The following is a 15,173-nucleotide window of genomic DNA, read 5'->3' on the forward strand; positions in this document are numbered from 1 at the left end:
AGAAGTTATCGATTATGACGATGTGTAAGACATTTTTGCATATAAAGTGCCATTTTCGGCAGAAGTTAATAAAAACTAGGGCAATTCAGTTATTTTAATACTTAATAAGTGTTTACTTCATCAGTGAGTCAAACGCAATTTATTTGACTGATTACAAAGCTCTCATAGCTAAGTAAGTAATGTACAATACGACTTTTTAAAACCTCAAAGTGGCACTAAAACTGTTCGTATGACATTGAAAAATGTCTGTAAGAATAGTTTTTGCGGCTTTATATGCCAATCCAGTGAGGTGGATAATATTCAGTTCTGTTGAAATGAAGATCTAAAGGAGACCTTGGTCTCGGGTATCCCTTGAAATATACAGTCGTTCCACCAGAAAGCCATGCACCCCACCAACCAAAAGTTCCTGATGTAACAACTACGTCGTCACACAATGCCATTAAAGCCATATCATCTCCAGGTTCTGTGAAGTTACTGATCACATCCCCTTTGATATGCATTTTGCACCATTCCTTGTCATTGCTTAACACTACAAATTGTACTTTGGAATACCTTTTAAGAAATACCTCCTTTGCTCGTTTAATATACGTTAGGTCTGCAACAGAAAACCCTTTCCTTAATAGTCTTTCTTTTAAAAAGTCTCCTCGTCGAATATGGATACATACTTTTTTATAACCACTTTTCGTTGATGTACGTATAAAATGATCAGCTTTCATCTTGTATATTCCTTTTAAAGTTAAAACTTTCCTTATCATGTCTTGTGCCTTTTTAAAAAACAGCCATGATTGAAAATGTCCATGCATAGTTATATTTGACTTAGAATCTAAAACACCAGCGGGACAAACGCTGAAATAAGCTGTGGCTTTGCACCTAAATCTAACTGTATTATCTAATATTTCCCTTTTATCAACAGCATTCGGCAAATCGATATATTTAGCTAGTAGACATTGTTTTGGTAGAATTGGTACAATGTCATAAGTGTATGCTACACCCAACACAGCGGCAACTTGAAACATTTGATTTCCCATTCGTCCAAGACTGCTTTCTAAAGTCACAAAACGCTTGCAAATATCTGATATGTTTCTTACTGCTTTAGATTCATTGACCGCGCTTAAGTTTTTTCCCGAACTGTGTATGACAATTTCTCTCAGTGTCTTCAGCTCTAAATCAGTTCTCCAAGACAAGTAAAAACAACTTTGGTTGTGATAATTTGTTTCATCAATGGCTGTTGTTTTACTTTCCTGCAATATAAAAGTCCATTGATGTAATATGGAATCGATGGAAAACCCGATTATGTACAAAATACATCCAAATCCAAGGAACACTATAAATGAAACGCTCTCTCTTCGTTGAGACATATGGTTATAAGTACAGACTATGTTAAAATACAAATGGGATTTTAAAAATATTTCAAATTATCTGTATCCATTCTGAATATACTCTATAGAGGAACAGGTGAAATTGACTTTGCTTTTGTAAAAAAATTTCCAATAGATGTAGTTGTATGCAATTACAAACTAAAACATTATATTAACTAATATAATTCTTTTTCTTGTTTTCAATGCTTCCATGCAGTATCAGTGACAGTTACACTGCCAGCTATAAACAATTTTATTTCTAGAGTTTCATTTGTTATATATTAGATATCATAGAAACTCAATCTGGATGTAACATAGGAAACACAGGAAATGTCAACGAGTGGATAAAGGGACATTATACCCTACTGATTTACAACAACGTAGTTGTTACATTTACAAATACTGAAAAATGAAATATTCTTTTAATAGATTTGTAAAAAAATAAATAATAAAGGAAAGGAAAATGCTTTTAAATATTTACAACTGGATAAAAAAATGTATAAAAGATGCAATTTAGATATGTACGTTTGCTTAGAAATATGTATTTGTTGAAATGAATCAGTCTGATTCAGGTGTAGAAGTTTGCAGGTAATTGCAGAGAACAGGTTCGTACTGGTAGATAATCCAGGAACACTACTTAGATTAATTGCCCGCCGTTACATAACTGAAATACTGCTGAAAAACGATGTTAAGACCAAATACAACACAAAAGGAAATAAATCAGCAATAGAACAATTGTTTACATAAGTTTAAGTCCTGTTTTAAAGTTGCTTACTGAAATTTAACATTACACTTTATTTGAAAATTGCACCTTTTTGAACTGTCATTGTATCAAATTGATAAAATTCATTAGTACAGATCTACACCCGAATTCTGAAGAGAATGAAATTAATTGTTACAAAACATCAATAAATAAAAAGTTTATCAAAATACAGCTAATAGGTACAATTATAGTCTTTAGATAACCCCTCGATATACACCACTAGAACTTGGAACAATCCCCACATATTACAACATATATGGAATCTGTAATCCTATATATTTATTTTTGTTTTATTTCAATTTAGCACTGGGAGGAAAAGTATGTTCACGCATGTGCGCGTGATTCTACGTTTGAAAAATGAACATAGTTTGGTTAAAACCATAAAAATAAATACAGCGAAACTCATTTTGTTTTGCACATAAGATCAAACAATCGTTCAGATATGACCACTTAGATCTTATATGTTGACTTATTTAAATATAGAATCAGGGTTGATGAAAAAGATTTCAATCTTACACTGAAGCAAACAAACGTTCTCTTTTATTACATTCTAACACAAGACTGACTGATTAGAGTAAAGGCTCTTCTTAACAGAAACAGGGTTTGTGTGATTTTTTTATGAATTGTGTATCATACTTGTAATTATTTTACTATATGTCACATATGCGAATTTTTGGTCAAAATGGAGTTAGGGTATTTGTGGCATAAAAAAGAACATTCTGTGCCTGATTTACTCCCCCAGCAGCGTATTATACTGTTAAAAAGGGAAAAAATGGTATTTCACGTATGCAGCATTGGTTCTAACACCACAATGAGTTGACATCAAAGAGTTCAGGGCTTTGATGGCTGTTTCGGATAATAAAAGGAACACAAGCCTAATGTAAAAAGACTATATCAATAATTTTAAAAAGTCATCAGGTATTTGAAATTAATACATTTCATTTATGCAAAATTGATTCGCAAATCATAGTTTAAATGCAACAATGGTCCTAACTCCATGGACTTAGATCCTTTGTTGCATAACTCCGTGGACTTAGAACCTCTGTTGCTTAAACATAATCCACAAAAACAAGTTTTTTTTTGTTATAAAAATGATATAAATAGAGCAAAATACATGAACCTTTGTAATATGAATGTTTAAATAGTATACAATCTGTAGCTGCAATTATTTTTGGAAATATCACATTTCACCGAAATTTTACAAAACAATGCGTTTTCCCAACATTGTAACTAAATGGAGATAGGTAACTTTTTTGCACGGACCACTTCAGTTAGCAAATATATTGAAACAATCATTGTCCTTTACACATTGAATGATTCTAACAGATATCATAGATTGTCACTACGAAATCATGTTTCCTTATTTAACGCGCCAAATATGTTACATTCGCATTAAATTTCACTCATTGTGTTAATTAATATCTAACATTTTTCGAGAACAGGCTCTTAAGTGAACGCAAAATTTGTTCTTAAATACGAAAATTGCTGATTTTATAATCTTGTTTGATTTTACATTATTGAATATCAAAAAGCTTAGCACATTATCGTGACTTTACTCTCGTCATTTCATGTAAGTACATTTGCAACAAAGTATTATGTACTGTGATGCAACCATGACATGTGTTATCTTTTAAACACCATAAAAAGTTTAAAAATGTGTATTTATATTTATTTATGACACAAATTCATTTGAACGTTGATGCATTAGTTATCACTTACATTGCAAAATAAGTAAATTGATTGTAACACATAGATAATTCTTAACTGTTGTATGACTTTTTACTGTTTATATTAGTAAACTAAATTAAATTTTACTGCGTCAAATCATTACAACATAAAAATGAACATAAAAGTGGTCTGTTAGTGTACGTCGCCTGTCTTGTGCAAGTTTGACTGTACCTTTAGCTTTGGTTATTTTTGTTTGTAGTTTATCAAGTTGTTTAAAAAATTATTGTTCACACTTACTGTTTTCATCGTCCATCGCTGAATGTTCAAGATCATAAAATTCTCACAATTAAACATGTCTAGTCAACTTGGAATGTAGGTTTATTCCTGTCTCAGCCATTCGTAGATAGATGTTAGTTACCTATCTTAGACTTTTTGTTGAGCTTTGCCTAGCTTTCGGCTCCATCTTGGAACCTTCATCAGGGCGGACTGATGTCACGTGACGAATGATGATTATGTGACAGGACCTTCCTATACGAAAGCTAGGCAAAGCACAACAAAACGTCTCAGATAGGTAACTAACATCACTTGTATTCAGTCAAGCTACACCAGCCATTGAGCACAAACAATGAATCGAGAGATCTCAGGTTTGATCCCGAAGCTGTTACAAATTCACTTTTCGCACTGTAAAGAAAACATTTTTAAGTCAATATGCTTTATATCCATAGAACAAATTACAATCTTTATTTCACTGGCACCTGACTAGATGAAAATATTTATAACGGGACTGGCAGCCACCTTAACGAAAATATTCTCGTACAAACTGTAAAACTCTTCGGTAAAAAAGCACCACAGCGCTCAAATATACAAAACATCTCCAAAGCTAAGTGCTTTGGACAGACAGACGAAAGAACTAAAAAAAAACATGCAGACGGAAATGCAATTGACCTTACGACAGACTTTGATTGACGTACAGAACTGACCAGAACTGACCAATCAGCGATCGCCGCTGATGAGCCCAGTTGCTATCCGCCATTTTCTCCGACAAGCTCGCAGACTCCGAAAAAGAAAAAGAATAAATATTAGGCTATATTTCTACATCAAAATGGTAAAAAGGTGCTGTTATGGTACTTGCAACAGCGACTCAAGGTTTAAGGAGAGACTCGACGGCGGAGTTATTTTATTCCTATTCCAAAGCCTGCCACAAACTTAGGAAAATGTCAACGATGTATTCGTTTATGTAGCAGACCTCATGACCAGCTGAATAAAAACAAACTACGAGACCCATCTAAGGTGAAGCATTTCTACGTGTGCTCAAAGGTATATGGCATTTAAACACTCTTAATTTAACAGTATGGCATAGACTTTTCCTTTTGACCTTGACTTTTTGACAACCGTAAGAAAATTGCTGTCAGCATGCGTATTTGCAATATTTGGTATTAGTTGGAATATAGTTAGGACGGCGTTTATTCGTCTCTGAGTCACTTGAAGGAATTTCGTCAAGTGACTCGGAAACAAAAAAAAAAACAATATAGGTGTGTATTCCGCTAATTGGATTTCATCTCGAGTCACTTCGAGGATTTCTTTCGAGTTACTTCGCATAAATCCTCGGAGTCAGATAGCGCAATTCCTTGACGAAAAATGGCTGACTCGAAGAAACTTCGAGTCGGAGACTTGGTACTCGTTTTGGCCATCCTCCGAGAATCGAGTAGAATTGGTTTTTCCGCGTGAGCTGATCTGTATATCCCGCCGGGTGAACGCTGGAAAATCACACACTTAGCACACTCGCTGTCATAATTGTTTCAACCGATTTCTTTCTTATTATCTATACTGAGGTATATAATAAAGGAATTGAAGGCATAACTGTATAGCTTGCCTTCATTTTTCTATATCACTGCAAATGCCTGCGGTACACAACAGGATCCTTTTGATACGTCTGTAATTAATATTTTCTTGAAGAACACACTCAGCATTAAAATAAAGAAACGAGGTCACGTGTATGCCAGGCAAATATTTTTAATCAAACAAACACACTGTAAAATCAGCTCAAAAACATTAAAAAAAATGAAACCCAAAATTGTAGTGGTGGTGAATAAACTAAGTTTCTAGGATCAATTCTGTAACGCAACTATTTCATGTAGAGAACAAAAACATGTAAAAATAATACTTAACGAACATGACGTATTTTTAATCACGCGTTAAGGGGTTGTAATACGTTTACGTTTTGACACAGAATTAGGTTTTAACAGCGCGTGATGTCCTTGTTATCACGTTTACTGCACAATTCTATAATAGAAATAATTTTACTGAATGATGCCATTTACGGACGACTGTATTGCTTATATTATAATTCTTCAAAAATCAGTTTAAATGTAAGCAAATGCACAAACTGGGCATCCTGAGATGAGCAAATGTGCCATTCGTGCTAATAGTATTCTCCTTATATAGATTCCCATTGATCTTACAGCTTAGAGTCAAAGTAAAAATTCCTATCTCTGTGGAAAATTTTGACATAATTTTGTCACCAGTATTTCAAGATTTTGATCTCGTTTTCAACCTAGTCATTGTTGATCGCTGGGCCATTTTATTGTATATTGTTCCGAAAAAAAGAAATTTTCACCGTATAAACGATCGCAATACTTCCAGAATGGTGTCCGTTAATTTCCGGATTCTAAACTTCCAGTCGAGCACTTGTTATTATCGACCTCCTTTCTATACCTCACTCCTTAAAAACGAAAACAAAACGGACTAACATCGATCTCAAAACGTAATCTTGAAGCCGTCCACTACGAATGCAGGAGGTCGTGGATTCGATCCCTAGCCGCGTCATACAAAAGACGTAAAATGATACTATAGTAACTTTCTCGCTTGGCGCTCAGCTTTAGAACTGGGACTGATCAGCCCATTGTCAGTATAATGTGACTGGCTGGGGTATATGTCATGTGACTACGGCGTGATACACTATAAAGTTGGGCATTGTGCTCACTGCTACAAGTAGACACTGTTGTTTATATGACTGAAAAATTGTTGAAAAAGATGTTAAAACTGAGCACTCACTCATATCTGAATTTCCGGAATAATTCTATGATACCTAAATGTCCAGCAAAGACGTGTACTGGGTGCCTACCAGTCGCCGGACAAAAATCGCGGTTTTTCCTATGCAGTTTTATGAAAAATGAAAGCAAAAACATCAAATTTGCCCTGATAAAACTTCCGCTCATTTTTCTTCTGAAAATGTGAAAACTCAAACCATCTGACGTAAAACACTGGATATTTTGAGGCTCAAAAGAGGGTATGAAACGCACTACTTTAATCAACACAGCCCGCCCGCTTATCTCAAGTAAGAGCGTTGGTCTACGGATCGCGGGGTCGTGAGTTCGATCCTCGGGCGGGGCGTATGTTCTCCGTGACTATTTGATAAACGACATTGTTTCTGAAATCATTAATCCTCAACCTCTGATTCATGTGGGGAAGTTGGCAGTTACTTGCAGAGAACAGGTTTGTACTGGTACAGAATCCAGGAACACTGGTTAGGTTAACTGTCTGCCGTTACATGACTGACATACTGTTGTGATAATAAAAGAATAACTAGAATCAAAATAATTTGTAGCAAAACTGTGTTTGAACCGGCGGTTACGTAATTATTTCACGGGGGCGTAGTAGCCCTCGTGAAATTATTACGCAAAAGCCCTCGTGAATTTACTACGCTCGGCCTACAACCGTCCATCGTGAATAGATAGTTTTGCTATAAATTATTTCTGAAATAAAACAATAAATATTTATGAAATTTAAACGAACAGCCAACCTTCAACTGCTTAAGCATGTCTTCTCCGTTAATCATGCGGCCCTCGGAAAGGACTCTCTTTTTCTTTTATTGCAAATGACAAAACTTCTTTCATCTATTTTAGTTTATCTTTAAGTTTTCTATTTTTGTTGAAGAACAGAAGTATAGATATAAGGAACTCTACTAAGACTTAATGTCGGCTAACGAAACGGAGGTCACAAGTTCAAATTATAATATATTGACAACTTGTCAGCTTGATTACCAGACAAACAAGTACTGAGTTCCAAACATCTTGAAGTTTTCTTGATAATTTGCATAATACAAGTTGTTGCGAAATATATTTATCTTCTCATACAGGAATGATGTAATAAGATTTCAGATTTTAAAGCAAAAACAATGTCTCATACCTTTACATTAAGGGGCAGCATGATATGTGTGGTGTGTCCAGGGAACCCGACCAAAACTATTTCATTTCCAATAGCCTTTTAAACAACATTTAGAATTATGTAGCTGTCGTGGTTGTCTATTAGTAGCACGACAGGTCGTACCCGGCCACAATTAGGGATGAATAGTTCTGTAAACCATCTATAGAACAACTAGGTATCCATGTAGCCGCTTTCACTCTTGCCAAAAAAATACATGAATCTGGGATTCCATCCCTGTAGCTGCGATGTGGAAACGACCCCTGTCATAAATAGATTTTGTGTTTAGGTCCTCGTTTAACTTTTATTTTATCACAATTGCAAGAAATGTTCATTCTTTTTAACGCACTGACTTACAGGTTTAAAGGACATTTATTTAAATGGATAAACATCTTGGTACAAAAGAGGCATTTAACTGTATTTTCATCATACCTGAAATATTACCATCGTTGGAAGGAATCTACCGTCTGCACAGACACAGAGATGGGCTGTTATATAATCAGTGGTCTTAGTGCGCCTGCGAAACACGTGCCCTAATTTCGGCCCGATCACCTTAGCCTTTGCCATTTCCTTTTCTGACCACCCCGTCTCGTCACAGTTAAAAATCTAAAATTAAGAAACTTCAATAACATAACGGCATTACGAGAAAAAAATACAAAGAATTGATGTGATATAATTCAATAACTATGACGGAGATTATAAATATTATGACTATTGTAATAGTATTTTCCTTACCTGTGACGGTTTGTTCATGACGTCGTACTTCACAAATACATCCTTTAGAAATGAGCAAAAGCGTTCCATAACGCCCTTGTTCGACATAGCTGTTCTGGCTTTGTCTTGATTCTCAGGCTTTCTCTCGGATAGCTCCGGGTGTCTCTGGATAAGCTTTTTGAACCAATTGTCCGATGGCCCTTTTTCTATATTGAAAAGCGTTTTTCGTCCTGAAAATAAATTTACATTGTAAAAAAACAAACACATGATTTTACCTTTTTGCTATCACAGTGAATCTTATACACTTACGTACAGTTTTAATATCAAAGTCCGCGTAAATGTATAATGTTGCTATAATAGTAGATAATATGTCAACTTTTCTACTCTCGTGAACATACAATTTGTATTTTTCAATTACCCGACTGTTTATTATTAGCATATAGCGCACCAGGGCATTTTCTTCCTCATCTGTCATTTGCTTGTTTGGGCCAAAGGCGGATTCTGATATTTTCCCCGAATATAGTCGCTGAACGTCGACTTTGGCGCGTGAAATTTAGCTGCAGCTTTAAGTAGCCCCATTCTGTTCTGGCGGATAGCTGAAACTGCAGCATCCAAGTTTTTTTCGGTGTACTTCCGTTTTGACATTCTGTAACAAGTAACAGTTCCAGATTATTATACTAAAAACCATAATATTCAATATCTACAACTAAACATATCTAAATGATTCTATTATGTTTTGATCTGATAATCTAGCAAATACTGAAATTTCATATTAAACGGCAAGAAAAAAAAAGAAACAGAAAAGAAAGAAATTCAACAACAAACAAACGCAAGGACTCTGAAGAGACAGACGAGATTACAGGACGAAGTTTAGAAACGGAATACGTTTTTTCGTGAATTCTGACAAGGGCATTAACTCATGCAGTTATATATTAGCGGTCTTGTACGTTTTGCCTCCCTTGGATTAAAAACAATCGAGCAGCGGTCCCCCTCCTAACTTTTTAAATGTGTTTGTTTTGTTTTTATTATTATTATTATTGTTATTATTATTATTATTACTATTACTATCATTATTCGTACGTCGCACGCTATTTTGCACAAATGCGTAACGTCATTTTGACGTCAGTTTGACGTACAAATTACTAATTGAGAAAATAAATAGCAAAAATGCGTTAAGATAAATCTGCATATTCTTTAATGGTATCGTAATTTACAGTTATTGCTTTGAACACATCGTTATTGTTATTATCAGTATTGTTTTTTATCATTAATTATTACCGCCCGTTTCTTCAAATTAAATAATATATATGCATTTTAATCTGCAATTAATTTTATCATGTTTTAGCGTGTTGATCGCAAACATTTATATCAACCCCCGGACGTTAACAAACCTAGCATCAACAGTGATCAGGATGATTATAACCCACAAAGAGGCAGTGCTGTCGCACGAAAATATTTGAAAAAATCGTAAAGCAGTTAATTTTAGAATTTTTTTTATGCATTTAAGAATATAACAGGTCCTGTGGATTTAAAACTTTTTTTCATGCTAAATTCAGTTTTGTACTCTGACTTTTGTTTAAAACAACACCAAAAATTAATTCTAACACGACCAACAAATAACCCTACAAATAGAAGAAAATCAGACAACGGTTATTTTGCGATAATCCTGCGCGTGCAGTAACGTCATCCGATCCTGGTGCGTAGCACGGTCGTAAAACGTAGTTACCATTTTTTTCTAACAGTGTTAATACTAGTATGTCTTGTTAGAATCGAAATAACAAATTCGCAAGTGTGATTTATCATAGAATAACCCTAATTTTTCCTTCTTATGCGAAACAATATATCAATCAGTATGAACTGTGCCATGAGAAAACCAGCATAGTGCGTTTGCGACCAGCATGGATCCAGACCAGCCTGCACCTCCTCTCAGTCTGGTCGGGATCCATACTCTTCGCTTTCAAGGCCTATTGAAATTAGAGAAACTGTTAGCGAACAGAATGGATCCTGATGCGCAGGCTGGTCTGGATCCATGCTGGTTGCAACCGCATTATGTTTGTTTTTCTCGTGGCGCGGCTCATATATTCTTATGCATACGAAATCAAAAGACGTGTTATCCTACGTTAAACAACGATTGGGAAGTTATTATTTCATAAAGAAATTATTTAGGCCCTATAACCAGTTCTCAACCAGCTTAAGTACCGTTTAAATAACACCTTTTTTATTCACATCATGTGCGACACTACAAATGAAAAATGTTTTCGTGCTCAAATGAAATAAAATGTTAAAAAAATGTTTAATAATCTCAGTGCTTTGGACAAACTTACCTAGATCTATAGACATTGTGTGCACTATCATAATAAATTAATAAATAACGGCGTTATCGATTAAATTTTGTTTATTGTCTTTATTAAAGACCGCGTATTATAAGCAGGAAAAAACATAGTTCGGTATCAAAGTTTGATGATTTCTTTATATCTATTCAAAATACATGTAAAGCATCAAAATGTCAAATCAGCGTTTTATATTTTATATTTGTGCGGAAAACCTTGAAACTTCACATCCGATACTAGTCACAGTTCTGCATCTAGCGTTCACGTTTCTGTTCAAGTGGCCGTTTGTTTCTGTGCTTTATTTTTCTTTTGGCGGTACCACTCTCGCCTCTCCGCAATGCTCAGACAAGCGTGGGGTGTGGGGGGGGGGGGGGGGGGGGGGGGGGGGAGTGGGTATCACACTTCATTTGCGTAAATATCAATAAGATAGAGTAATCATTGACAAAATTCATAACATTTGTATATCAACTACGTATAGATACTGACCGACATAATCTCTAGTAAGACAGACAGATAAACGGACACACTGAAGAAACAAATCTTTCAGGCTGACTAAATGAATGATCGAGTAAATAATTACCAACTGGTCATGAATTCTTGCATACTCATCGGCTATTCGACTGCAAAAAGACACGTGGATGGATTGAATGGTCGATTGAATGTTGCGTTTCATTATTTGTTATGTATATTCATTTATACCTATTATTATTACCGCAGTAAATAATACACAATTTGCACATTTATTCGGAAAAAATAGAGCGAAAAAAAAACGAAACACTAAAAATTGGACGGCTATAGTTAAAATTCGGACACTAAGCTGTGTACGAACTTTTTCGAATTTTATATTAGCAAACGAAATATACAATAATGGAATGATATATAAAGATAAGTATGTCAAAACATACATTAATCTAGGTTATATACTTATGAAAGAAATTTAATATACAATTCAGCTGCTTCAGGTCCTTTTTGATACAGTTTCTAGTTTTTCAATCCGTTATAGACCTATTTCCAAAAAGACATTCATGAATATGCTTTAAGAAAACGAAAAAGAAAAAAGGGTGTTGATAAGTTTGCAGTTGAATACAAGTCAACTGAAGATAAGTACCCTCATATTGCCGCATTTCAGGAAGCGATCCGCAGAATAAACACCGTACTTTCGTTTTTAGAGTAATAAAAAATTAAAAAGAAAAAAAAAAAACAATAATAAAAAGGTATCTTTTTTTCCCCGGGATTACGCGCAAATGCGCTAAAATGAAAAAAAAAACTCCATTTATTAGGGATCTTTACGACTACGCTACACTGCGGAAGCATATTTTTGACCGAATTACTGCTGTATAAGATCAAAAACCAGCAAAATGACCTACGTGAGGAAGCGAGGGAGCAGTTATTGTGTGATCATGTGAGTGAGGGACTGCGGACGAAGCAGACTTCTTTTCATTTGAAATTTATCAATTAAGAGACCATGACTGTGCCTAATGATTTTATTCTTTTTGTGTGCTCATTAGAACATAAAAGTATATTTTCCCCTCTTTGATTTATTATATAAGAAAAGTATCCAAGAGTGACTGTTCTACTTTTGAAAGCTGTATAATTATGATACATAAATGCATATGCGTATATGATATGATAAAATCATGTAAAATCGACTCCGAGCGAAAATGCAAAATGAAATTGTCCTAACTTAAGTGTAGATAAAAAGTATTACTTTTATCTCTTTAAACTTCGTAGGCTAACTGATCGCCTTAATTTTATCACGGTATTACAATGCCTCGAATGTAATGCATTCATATAGACCTGTAAATTACCACTTAAAACACTGGTTTTTATGAAACAGAACATTTGATTAGTTCATAGATGGTAGGTCTGTAGGAATATGTAATATAAATTCGTTGAGAAAGTAATTTAAAAATACTTCCATTTTCGTGGCACATCAAATAAAATGACGCTTGCCATGCAATTTTCTCTTTCTTTATAGATCCAGTACAATTTTCTTTCAGAACATTATTTTTTTGGACTGGACCTTAGATTTAAATGTAAAAGTGATTCAAATTATCATAGATGAGACGTTCATATTTTAAGTTTACTTCTAGGCACAATGTTCAGAATAAATTATTTCGAAGATACTGAAAATATAGAAGAAAGATAATAAAGGTCTATAATATGCGTCACAAATTTGTAAAATGAACCAAATACTTCAAAGTTATTTAATGGAAACCGAGCTAATAAAATCATCAAAAACGTTGCGTTTTTATGTACAGCAAAGTGAAATTATACGACGTAACGTTATGCAATCTAATATTTGCAGCTTTAATATTTTCACAGAATGATGGTTCATGAAAGTTTTATACTAACAAGATAAGTCAGATATCTTTAGAAAGTTCATACAATGCACTTTTAGCCATCTATAAAGATCAATGCCAACTTTCAATAATAACTCGCATAAAATGGGGAAACTCACTTTTGAAATGGACTTTTTGACGTAACATTTTCAGTATGTAATTTTTTAAAATATACCGTAGTCGCTTAATACTTGTTAATGATTATTGATTTAAACATGGACATAATTGTTAATGTATGCATTTTATGATAGTATAAGTTTTGGTATTTTTTCCGATAAATTATTACAGTATAATTGAATAAATACGCACCAGGATGACGAGCGTAACGCTTGTAGGAAAAGCCGTCAAGGTTTTGTTAAAGCGAGTAAATACGGAAATGACGTAAAATAAACGCATTGAATGATGTGCGGCAAAATTCAATGTCGTCTGCTGGTTATTTTGTCCAGATATCGTTAAAATTGACAGATTTATCGTCAAAAAACCGACTGCCGTACTAACATCTTGTTACGCGTAACGTTACATTTTTCGTCATTTTTGTTGATGATAATTCGATTTTTTATGTATTTTACGATTATAAATTCTCTAAAAATTAAACGGGGAAAAATGTAATTTAAATCTTTTAATCACTGTAGTAAAAACATATATGGACGTCAGTTACTCATAATTTAAATAGCTGCATACACATCAACATGTATCTCGAAATCGCCTATGTGTAAAATAGCGTGCGACGTACGTATTATTATTATTATAAGTGTGTTCACAGGACATGTTGATTTAAACGTGTTTTCTAACCACTATTCACCATATAGCAGTATTCAGCACATGGCCAAGCAAATAATGCAGACGTTGATTCTTTTTGTAAAAACAGTATTTTACCAATATATGAGCTAACTTTTGTTTTGCCTGCAAGCAAAGAACTAAAAAGAAAACTGTCGTCTGCAGTTCTTTGAGTCTGTACTATAATTACTGGAGACCCACTTGGTGCCCCCAAAAGTAAAAAAGTTGCGCATGCGCACTGTCATTCCAATGCCCCAAGGTCAAAGGACAGCTGTTTTGTACACACAGGTGAGAATTGGAACGATACTGATTTCCTTGTTGATACTTACTTGTCCGTCAATGCTGACACTGGACAGTCAAAACAAAATACCGAATGTTTCCGATTAGCCGATAACTCCGATAAAATCGAAATAAAGCCGTAATTACGTTTGTCCGGTATATATTCCTCTCCGGCGACTGGTAGGCACCCAGTAATGTGATTTCAGTAAGAGGGTAACAAAAACACATCGGAACAATTTTGAGGCTGAACATTTCCATTTTTTAGCCATTTCCATATTAAATGTCTACATGCCTTATATATTAAAATGCAAAATTTCTGCTTAAAATAATAAACGCATACATATATTTATTCATAAAGTCTTGGCGAGACTTTTAAAAAAAAGATATTTTGTATGAAACTAAGAGCTCCATAAATTGAACAATATCCCAAGATTGGGTACAACAGAGATACAGTTTTTCTAAAGCGATCTATAAACGTCCGAATTGTATGTTTATTTCACTGCAGCTCCACGGCATAAAACTTTCAGAATATTTTAACAATAAATGATTGTCAAGATTGTATGAATCATTTTAGATTTAGTAATTACATCCAACTGTGTAAAATGTTAAAGCCTTTCTTAACCATAAAAAAACCTCTCTTAGGCACAAGTAGCTCCCACCGAAATACATATTACCTGTTGTGAAAATGCGCGCCCTGTCTGGACAGAAATGATATTCAATCGAAAGGAAAACTGCGTCA

General features: G+C 34.3%; 1 protein-coding gene across 1 annotated transcript; it reads right to left on the reverse strand.

Annotated features, from left to right (window-relative positions):
* Positions 1 to 269: 269 nt before the first annotated feature.
* LOC128546346 (galactoside alpha-(1,2)-fucosyltransferase 2-like) lies at positions 270 to 11,046 on the reverse strand. Its single transcript, XM_053516768.1, has 3 exons — positions 11,031 to 11,046; positions 8,728 to 8,936; positions 270 to 1,241 (listed from the first exon to the last, which is right to left on the reverse strand). Exons 1-3 carry the CDS (start codon positions 11,044 to 11,046, stop codon positions 270 to 272), a joined length of 1,197 nt encoding a protein of 398 aa, XP_053372743.1.
* Between the last annotated feature and the right edge of the window lie 4,127 nt (positions 11,047 to 15,173).

The sequence above is a fragment of the Mercenaria mercenaria genome, chromosome 10 (assembly GCF_021730395.1).
Source record: "Mercenaria mercenaria strain notata chromosome 10, MADL_Memer_1, whole genome shotgun sequence".
Taxonomy (NCBI): Eukaryota; Metazoa; Mollusca; class Bivalvia; order Venerida; family Veneridae; genus Mercenaria; species Mercenaria mercenaria.